General features: G+C 44.9%; 1 protein-coding gene across 1 annotated transcript in view; it reads left to right on the top strand.

Moving 5' to 3' along the window:
• Window positions 1-4,026: 4,026 nt before the first annotated feature.
• LOC140907106 (ovostatin-like) overlaps window positions 4,027-10,329 on the top strand; it is a 54,833-nt gene continuing 48,530 nt past the window's right edge. The window contains exons 1-6 of the mRNA XM_073332348.1: window positions 4,027-4,091; window positions 4,737-4,920; window positions 5,280-5,436; window positions 6,473-6,525; window positions 7,500-7,520; window positions 10,128-10,296. Coding sequence (XP_073188449.1) covers window positions 4,027-4,091; window positions 4,737-4,920; window positions 5,280-5,436; window positions 6,473-6,525; window positions 7,500-7,520; window positions 10,128-10,296 — 649 coding nt within the window. The remainder of the gene's footprint in view (window positions 4,092-4,736; window positions 4,921-5,279; window positions 5,437-6,472; window positions 6,526-7,499; window positions 7,521-10,127; window positions 10,297-10,329) is intronic.

The following is a 10,329-nucleotide window of genomic DNA, read 5'->3' as shown; positions in this document are numbered from 1 at the left end:
AATATTGTCTGCAATACATTCAAGAACTTGCTGGATAATCTGTGCCCTGCTGTGTTATTTTCCAAACAGATGTCTGAGTAGTAGAAGTCTCCCCATCACCACCAAGTCCTGCGCTTTGGATGATTTTGTTAAGTTGTTTAAAAAAAGCCTCATCAACCTCTTCTTCCTGGTCACTCAGGGGAAAGAGAACGAGCTATACTGGTAAAAATACAGCTTTACCAGTATAAGCTGCATCCAGACTCGAAGCGCTGTTCTAGTGTAGTATATCAATATTGGCTGTTAATGGATTTTGGAACTTAAGTGCCTAAATCCCATTTGAAAATGATACTTAGGCTCTTAAATCAATTAGGTGTTGCAATGCTAAGCATCACAGCAATGCCTAAATACCTTTAAAAATCTGGGCCTAACACCTTTTGGCTAAATGTGATCATTGCTGCATTCCAAGGAGGATTAATACTTCATCATTAGAGGCATGGAAATTAATTGGAATGCACTGAAGTGATCTGAAACTTTCACTCCTACTGCTTCCTATAAAACCTTGTTTAGGCAGATAAAGAGAGTGTAACAATTTGTTTAGACAACGGGCAGGTCGAAATGCTTGCTTTGACCCAGGTGTCTGCGGAACAATGCTTAACCTTGGCACTAATATGGAAAGTCCTGTTTGGCTGATAGGGTCTCCAGTTCTTTAATTTACAAGGGTTCTTTAATTGTTCTTAAGGCATGCAGGCCCAGACAAAGCTCTCTAGAAGTTCTGTGAGCAAAGAAGATTGTGAACTGATAAAAAAAAAAAAATCCTGCTCACTATAATAAGCATAGCCACAGCTTAGAGTGGTCTCAAAATAACACCGGGGCTAGTGTGGGTCAGAGATGGAATTTCTTTAGTGCAAAATAAAAATTAGGGGCTACAGCAGCATGTTTCAATATACAGCTAACATTATTGCTTCTTTGGAAGGGGCACAGGGCTACGTGCAGAGGGGCTGGGGCAATTGTGCTCTGTAAATACAGGACTAGTGGAATCAGGCAGCGTAGGTTCTATTCATGGCTGTGCCAATGACTTATGAGCTGGGGCAGGTCTTATTAATGATCTGGATGATGGGATGAATTGCACCCTCAGCAAGTTTGCAGATGACACTAAGCTGGGGGGAAAGGTAGATATGATGGAGGGTACAGCTAGAGTCCAGAGTGACCTAGACAATTGGAGGATTGGGCCAAAAGAAAACTGATGAGGTTCAACAAGGACAAGTGCAGAGTGCTGCACTTAGGGTGTATTAGCAGGAGTGTTGTAAGCAAGACACAAGAAGTAATTCTTCCGCTCTACTCTGCGCTGATTAGGCCTCAGCTAGAGCACTTTGTCCAGTTCTGGGTACCATATTTCAGGAATTATGTGGACAAGTTGGAGAAAGTCCAGAGAAGAGCAACAAACATGATTAAAGGTCTAGAAAACATGACCTATGAGGGAAGACTGAAAAAAATAGGTTTGTTTAGTCTGCAAAAGAGAAGAGGGGAGACATAATAACAGTTCTCAAGTACAGAAAAAGTTGTCACAAGAAGGGGAGAGAAAAATTATTCTCCTCAACCTCTAAGGATAGGTCAAGAAGCAATGGGCTTGAATTGCAGCAAGGGAGGTTTAAGTTGGACATTAGGAAAAACTTCCTTACTATCAGGGTGGTTAAGCACTGGAATAAATTGCCTAGGCAGGTTGTTCAATCTCCATCCTTGGAGATTTTTAAGAGCAGGTTAGACAAACATCTGTCAGGGATAGTCTAGATAATACTTAGACCTGCCATGAGTGCAGGGGACTGGACTAGATGACTTCTCGAGGTCCCTTTCAGTCCTATGATTCTGTGATTATGGGGATGTCTTCACTGCAGAGTTAGCCCGAGCTCTGAATTTGGTTTTCCCCTAACCCCACACCCCATCTGCACACAAAACCCTCTCACCCAAGTTCACTGTTGCCTTAAACCCAGGCTATCTGACCTATCTGGGACTATAGGCTAATATTACTCAGGCTGGTAACCTACCCATTCTGTAGTGAGGACACAGGTTAAACCACTCCAGTGCTGATAGTCCTCCAATGCCTTCCTTCTGTGTGCCCAGATAGGACAGACAAGTTCACCCACAATTCACTGAGAAACAGTCATAGAGTGGTTCAGCTCATTGCAGTGCAAAGAACCCTGGGATGTGCCCCTAGGAGTCCTAGTGATGCAGGTGGGTGAGTACAGCACCACTGAGCACACAGGCATGCTGTAGGGCTTTGCAGTGTGACCACCCACACCTGGGTTAATGCTGCAGTGAAGACACACCCTAAGAGGGTTACATGAAGGTTAACAAAGAGGTAAACACTCATATTTAACAAAGAGTAAACACTCAAACATTAACAACCAACACCAAACTTGTCAAGAAAACAGAGGAATCAGAAACAATACAGCATTGTATGATGGAAAAGGAAGCTATAAGGAGCTCAGGCTTTAGACCGAATCTTCCTGTTACTCTGCTGCTAGGAATGTTGAAATTCTGTGTCTGCTGCAAACTGACTCCACAAAGTAATTCTGAGCTTCTGGGTCAGTAAAAACTCCACCCTTGCTGCCATTCCCTTTCCAAAGTTTGACAGGGAAAAGAACTGAACATCAGCTGCTGCCTCTTGGCCTTGTATTACGTAACAGCAAAAACTCCCACCTGGGGCAATTTCCACAAATATTTCCATAAATATTTTCAGTGAAATGCGGTGTGTTTTTATGCAACAATGGGGCCATTCAACTGCAAAAGAGACTTTGCACTAAAAACACAAAAGTGTGTATTTTTGTAATTTGTTAATATGAAAATAACCCTTTTGCTAAGAAATGTGTGTAAAGTGAAATGTTGAGGATGAGCTGCTTGATCTGTTTCTGAAACAGCACAATCCTGCACTGGCTGCAGGGAGCAGACAGGTCTTCTGCAGCTTTATTTATTGGCACTAGAGCTGGTCAGGGATAAAACCATGCCAATGTGGCTCCAAGAGGATGATGTTTAATCCAATTGTTAAGATAACTCTGGAGTACAGGAATCACAAACATCAAACAACTATTTTCCAGTGTTGCCTCTTGTTTTTGTGTGGTGAGGTGGGGAGAGTTGGGCTTTGTGTCCTCTTTCAAAACAAAAGGAGGGGATTCCAGTTAAAGAGCAGGGACCCTATTTTCCTCTTTCAGGATCTGAGTAACTTCCATTGACATTACTTGTATCCTGACTGGGGAAAAACTGAGATCCAGGAGTGCTAGCAGATATCTAGGGACTTGGTGGAAGCACATTGTTTGAGTAATAGATAAAGCCTTGGAGAATAGACTGCAGCAGACATCCAGCATTGTCTACAACAGGGAGAGAGACTAGGTGTGAGTGACCTAGATATGTTTCTAGCTCTGGTTTCCCTATTCTTCAGTATCATCATCATCATCGTCATATTCAAAAGTCAAGATGGTGGTGAAGCGAGGGAGACGTGCTCTACTCTGTTCACTTTCTACTCCAGGAATGTGATTTCAGCAAAGATCAAGCATCAAAATATGCATGTAAAGTTAATCCACTGCAAGCAGTTTGTCAACCTGGTAGGTGAATTCCTCCAGAATCAAGGGGCAGGGGGGAACCCAAGCCTTAAACTAGTTTAACAGGCTCATTCTGCTTTGGGTCATTTCCTGCTTCCCTGTGCCAAGCATCAGTGTTAGAAGCAAGCCAAGTCACGGAAGACATTTTGCATCAATGATAAGAAAATTGCAACAAGTGATGCAACTTGGAGGGCAGGGAGCTGGAGTGGGTTGTGATAGGTTCTGGGGAGGGTCTTGGAAAGTGTGGGATGGACTAGGATCCCCACCCCTTGCTGGGCTTATAAAGCCATCAGCAACTGAGGTGGGAGAAAGGGAGTCAGGGAGGAGTGGAGGAACAGGCTCTTTCAGTGTGCAACTCTGAGCAAGGAATGTCCAAGGGCTATTAAAATCTCAGAGAACGTGCTGTCCCTTGGGTGATTATATCTCTGCATTTCCCTTGTTTCTGTGAACAAAGATGCTGCTGAAGTTTTTTCTGAGTGCCCTCGCTGTTCACCTAACAGCTGCATATGCTCCTGAACTGTAAGAAATACCATGTTCTTTACTAATGATATGTGTTTGCTGGGAATCCTTCATTTATTGAAGGGTTTGGAGGCACAGTTAGAAATACTGCTGCTGCCCCCACCTTTTATATCTGGAAGCCTAGGGTGAATTCTAACTTAGCTGGGATGATTTAATTGAGCTTGGTCCTGCTTTGAGCAGGGGGTGGGACTAGATGACCTCCCGAGGTCTATTCCAACCCTGATATTCTATGATTCTATGAAATGGGATGAGTGCTTCACATGTGAGCACAAAACACACTTTTTACACCTTGCTAAACTACCACAAAATTTAAAATGTATGAGCTTGTATGCATAGGAAAGGGAACAGTAATAGCCAGGTGTGGTGTGGTAGGTATGGGCTTCCAGGATTCATAACATGGGGGGGCTGCAGAGCAGGATTGAGGGGCATCGGCAGAGTTGTGTGGGAAGTCCAGGAATAGCAAAGTGGCTGTGAGGGATTGCTGGCAATTAGCAGAGCTGTCTGGGGTCCTATGTTATATCTGAACCTATAATGAAAAAGTCCTTTACTTCTCAATAGCCATTGTCTGGCCTCAGCCAAACAGGTTGTTCCTTCCTGTCTGCCCCCTTGTCCCTTGAATTAATTTGTGGTGTTTGATTTCCATAGACAGTATGTCCTAATGGTGCCGTCAGTGCTGCAGAGTAGCTCTCCGGATCAGGCCTGCCTGCAGCTCCACAACCTCAAAGAGTCGGTGTCTGTGAGTGTCGTCCTGGAGTACAGTGGTTCCAACACCACTATTTTTGAGCAGCCTGTGAGAGGAAATTACTTCTTCCAGTGCATCAGATTCATGGTACAGACTTTAATTTACATTCTAATAAAGAAAGAAAAAGTAATCATGGAAAATGTGCACGATCAAACAAGTGATCTTACAGAGTTAGTGATGGGAGAGGAAAGGGTAAAGCAGAGGAGGGAGACTAAGGGAGAAATAAGAGCTGGAAGGAATGCGAAATGGAGAGGGGGAAAGGAGGCAGGGGAGAGCTGCACTGTGAGAGAAGAGAGGGATGTGGGAAGAGAGACGCAGTAAAGATCTGAGAAAGAGACAGAGGTGTGGGGTGAATCTATAGTACACTACATGCTGCAGGTAGACCGCTCCAGGAGAGAATGGTCTAAGCTGAACAGTCTCCCCCTTATATTTTGCATCCCTCCCAGGCTCCTCATGCCACCTTTTCCCCCTTGGCTTTCATCACTTTCTCCGCCAAAGGCGCCACAGTCAGGCTGGCAGAGAGGAGGTCGGTGGCAATTCAGAATGTGGAGAGCGTCGTCTTTGTCCAGACAGACAAACCCATCTACAAGCCAGGACAGACAGGTGAATGTAGATACTGCTTTACTTAATGTCATTTCCTCTGGGAACCAATATCCAGAGCTAGAGTGAGAGAGCGAACTGCTCTGCAAAGTGCAAGTCAGAACAGACAATGTTGTGGATTTGGGCTGACTGCTCAGCACCTTACAGTAAAATCATTGCTAATGTCTGCAGCGGAGCTGAGGAAGCCACCCTCAGACACAGGACAGCATCTGGTGGGTGACTGTCAAAATCCCAACTCACTCCCCAGTCTTTATTCACTCCTTTTTCACAGTCACTGCCTTTGTCCCCTGCTCTCACTGCTGCTGCCTCATTATGGCTCCCAGGCACTCGTAGCCACGAATAGATGGTTAGAGAACTTCCCAATGGCTTTCTAGCTATAGCTCCATATCTGTGACAATGGCTGGGCTTTCCAGCTTCAAGGACATGGCAAGCACCCAGTAGGAGAGGCTGTGAGGGAAGGTCCTTACACAGAATTACCTGCTGTGCAGACACTGGGGAATCACTTCTGAATCGGGCAAACTGCTCTAATCCGAAATGGCTGCTTCTTAATAACACTTGCACTTTTATGTGCTCAAAGCCCTGTGCAGACATTAACTAGATTAATGCTGACACACCCCTATGGGGGAGGTGGGCACATTTTACAGTGGAGAAATGGAGATGAAAAGGGGATTTGCCTAAAGCCACACAGGGAGTCAATAACAAAACTCAGGTTATCTGGCTCCCAACCCAGTTCCTATTCCTTCGGACCACACTCCCTTTCCTTCAGTAGGCTAGACAAACCTCTAGAGAAAAGCATTCCCTGCTGCTAGGCCAGCTCAGGGAATTCAGTCCCATGGAAGGGTATACCGTGGAAAGTCTCTCGCATGAGAGGATGGAGCTGTAACCCTCTTCGCTGTGGGTACAGATCCTATCTGCGATTTACCTGTTCCTTTTTCAAAGGGGGAGTGCTGGAAAACCAGCTGAAGTGGGGCTATGGACCAAACTGGAGCTCAGAAGATAGAGGCGAGCTAACGTTGATCTCTTGCCCATGTCTTTTCAGTGCTGTTTCGAGTTGTCGCTCTCGATACCCATTTTAGGCCTGTTCAGGAGACGGTGAGTGTGACCAGAGACCGGAATTATCCAGGAGCCCCACCTGGATGGTAAATTGGTGGGTGTCACCTCATCAGCCCCAGTCCAACCTCTAAATACACACTTGTTTGGGACAGAATTGGAGCTGAATTTCTGCAGAAACCGAAGAAGAAATATTAGTTTGAACTGGAACCTTAACACTGCACGTACAAAGTCCGGCCCTTACATGCAGCAGCCACACAGAGCAGCACTAGCGTGTAGGCAGATGTGTGCCTGGCACAAGAGCCCTCCTGCTACTGCTGGGCAAGGGGCTTCAAGGAGAGTCTGTGCCTTGCAATGCGAGGTGATTTTTACTGCTCCAACAAGCAATTTCACTTGGCCCACTCCTACTGTTCCCGTTTAGCATGTGTCGCCAGTGGCTACAGGCTCACTCGCCATCTGCAAGGGGAGAGAATCTAGATACTGCCAACAACAGACTATCTGTCTTGGGGATATGATACTTACTGCAACACATGGAGGGGTCCTGGCTGGCTTCTCAGCTGAGGAAAATAGGCTTCCTGCACCTTATTCTCACCCCATACCCGTGCAGGAGAGAGCAGGACTTTGCCCTGTTGAAAGGTACTAGATAATCTGAGAGTATGGATGGATGAGACCAATAGGATGCCTGATTCTGATCTTAGGTACAGCATTGTAACAGTAACTGTACTGCTCCTGGTTTGCACCAGTATGAGTGAGATCAGAATCTGTCCCAGGGTGTCTTATGCCCTCATCTCCTCTTTTTAAAAATATGTTATCTTCAGCATTTAGGGTCAAACCTTGTGGTTCTTACTCAGGTAAAATTCCTACTGAACTCAGTGAAAATCTTGCTTGAATACTCACTGTAGATTTGGGCCCTTAATATCTAAAATAGTTTTTAAAATTGTTATTTATTCAATGCTGAAACAACTATTATTGTTTCCTCAAACACTTACCATCTCTTTTCCTGGTCTCTCTTTCAGTATCCCTTGATCACCATTCAGGTAAGAGACTTGCTTTTTAAAATGTGTCACGTATAAAGGTGAAATCCTGAGTGTGTGTGTGATATACTTAACTGGCCACATTCTGCTCTCAGATCCACTAGTAGAAATGCACATGCATCTGACAAAGTGGGTATTCACCCACGAAAGCTTATGCTCCAGTATGTCTGTTAGTCTATAGGGTGCCAGAGAACTCTTTGCCGCTTTTACAGAACCAGACTAACACAGCTACCCCTCTGATACCAGTATTTCTATGGAATCCAGTGGAGCAAGTCCAGCTTTACAAGCAGAGTTCAGCCCAATAATACTTAAAATTGTCCTGTTCCTATGGTCTTTCTGTTTCCCCTCCTTCGTATCAAGAGTTCCAATTGCTTTGGTTTATAGTTTGCATAACTTGCCCTGCTGAAAAGCAAGGAACAACTGGAGATAGTGGATGCAATTACTAGCTGCTTTGGACCATGAAGTGTTTTAGACATTATATGTCATGTTGTGCTTTTGTTAATAAGTGAGAAAGTTTCAGTTCCCTTCCAAGCAGACGTGCCTGCAACATTTCACTTGTACTGTGAAGTGCAGCCATTAGTTGTTGCATACAGTGAAATTTAAACATTACAGAGTTTGACATTGGTCACTAACAAGCACAAGGCAATTGCTAGAAAGTCTTTCTTTTAACCAATGTAAAATGAAATATAACAAAAGGCTATGGGAGCCCAAATAAGGGGGATAGGGTTGTAGAGTGCCCTCCTGACCCTGTCTCTTCCCTCCTCCCCTCTCCTTCCAGTTGGGGAAAACTAGGACAATGGAGGGGCAGGGTGGGGGGGAAGGGTTTGTGTGTGTGATGAGATAGATTCCCTCTCCCACCCCTTCTTCATAACAGCATGGAAAACTGCAACCTTCTGGAATATAGGGCAGGGTGGGAGAATGTAGGGTTTATCGATCAGTGAAACGGGATAGCAATACTTCCCTAATTCACAGGGATGTCTTGGTTAACAGGATGCAAACAAACAATATGCATTTTAATATAACCTAATGAAAGTGTATACTTCTAGGAACAAATACTGTAGGCCATACATACACAATAGGGGATTCTATCCTGGTAAGCAGTGATTCTGAAAAAGATTTGGGACTTGTGTTGGATAATCAACTGAACATGACCTCCCAGTGCAATGCGGTGGCCAGAAGAGCTAATGAGATCCTTGGATGTATAAACAGGGGAATCTGGAGTAGGAGTAGAGAGGTTGTTTTCCCTCTGTGTTTGGCATTGGTGAGACCGTTGCTGGAATACTGCGTCCAGTTCTGGTGCTCATAATTCAAGGAGGATGTTGATAAATTGGGGAGGGTTCAGAGAAGAGCCACAAGAGTGATTAAAGGATAGCCCCAGATAGCTCAATCTATTTAGCTTCAAGAGGAGAAGATTAAGGGGTGACTTCATGACAGTCTATAAGTAACTACATGGGAAATAGATATTTAACAATGGGCCCTTCAGTCAAAGGCATAACATGATCCAGCAGGCGGAACCTGAAGCTAGACAAATACTAGACACTAGAAATAAGGTGTAAATCTATAATGGTGAGAGTAATTAATCAATGGACCAATTTATGAAGTCTTGTGGTGGATGGTCCACAACTGACCATTGTTAAATCAAGTTTGGATGTTTGTCTAAAAAATATGCTCTAGGAATTATTTTGGGGACAATTTCTGGCCTGTGTTACACAGAAGTCAGGCTGGATGATCACAGTGGTCCCTTCTGGCCTTGGCATCTATAAATCTGTGAAACGGGGGGGGGGGGGAAGTGTGGGGAAAGTCAGGCTAAATTCAACATGCACCAAATTCGTCAGGTGGAAAGAACTAGAAGACTTAGGGCTGGTCTACAGTAATGTAATGGTCTCAAGTTGCAGTGGGGGAGGTCTAGGTTGGATATTAGGAAAAACATTTTCACTAGGAGGGTGGTGAAACACTGGAATGCGTTACCGAGGGAGGTGGCGGAATCTCTCCTTCCTTAGAGGTTTTTAAGGCCTGGCTTGACAAAGCCCTGGCTGGGATGATTTAGTTGGGGATTGGTCCTGCTAGATGACCTCCTGAGATCCCTTCCAACCCTGATATTCTATACTGCTTAAGTTGACATAATTTACGTCGCTCAGGGGTGTGGAAAAAAGACACTTCCCCCCACCCTCCCCCGAGCAACGTAGGTTCTATTGAGCTAAGCGCTATCCACACCGGTGCCGTGTCAGCAGGAGATGCTCTCCCACTGACATAGCTTCTGCCTCTTGCAGAAGTGGAATAACTATGCTGCCGGGAGAGCGCTCTCCTGTTGACATAGAGTATCTTCACCAGCGCTGCTGTAGCATGCCATCTGCAGCATTGCAGCTGTGCTGTTGTAGCATTGTAGTGTACACTTGCCCTCTGATATTTACTATAGACAGCATACAACATTGATTAGTGTCCCATATAGGTATGACAACAGCTTATGTGCATGTGTTAGTAGCAAAACATTAAGGTCTGTGTCAGCAGGAGATGTCAGCTAGATGGGAGATCAATAACGCACCAGGTTTTCTTTAAGAAAAAGAAACTAGCTGTGTCTGTGCTTATCTTCCTGCTCCCTCTGTCCCCTAGGATCCTCAGGGCAACCGGATCTTCCAGTGGCTGAACGTGACAGCTCAGATGACAATCGTCCAGCTCACGTTCCAGTTAATCAAAGAGCCAATCCTGGGCAACTACCAAATCATTGTGGAAAAGAAATCGGGATCTAGCACTCGTCACTCATTCTCTGTGGAGGAATATGGTAAACACCTGCTGGTGCTATTATTTGTACTAG

The sequence above is a fragment of the Lepidochelys kempii genome, chromosome 1 (assembly GCF_965140265.1).
Source record: "Lepidochelys kempii isolate rLepKem1 chromosome 1, rLepKem1.hap2, whole genome shotgun sequence".
In the NCBI taxonomy this organism is placed as follows: Eukaryota; Metazoa; Chordata; order Testudines; family Cheloniidae; genus Lepidochelys; species Lepidochelys kempii.
The sequence above is the reverse complement of the archived record's forward strand: the minus strand, read 5'-3'. Positions and strand labels throughout refer to the sequence as shown.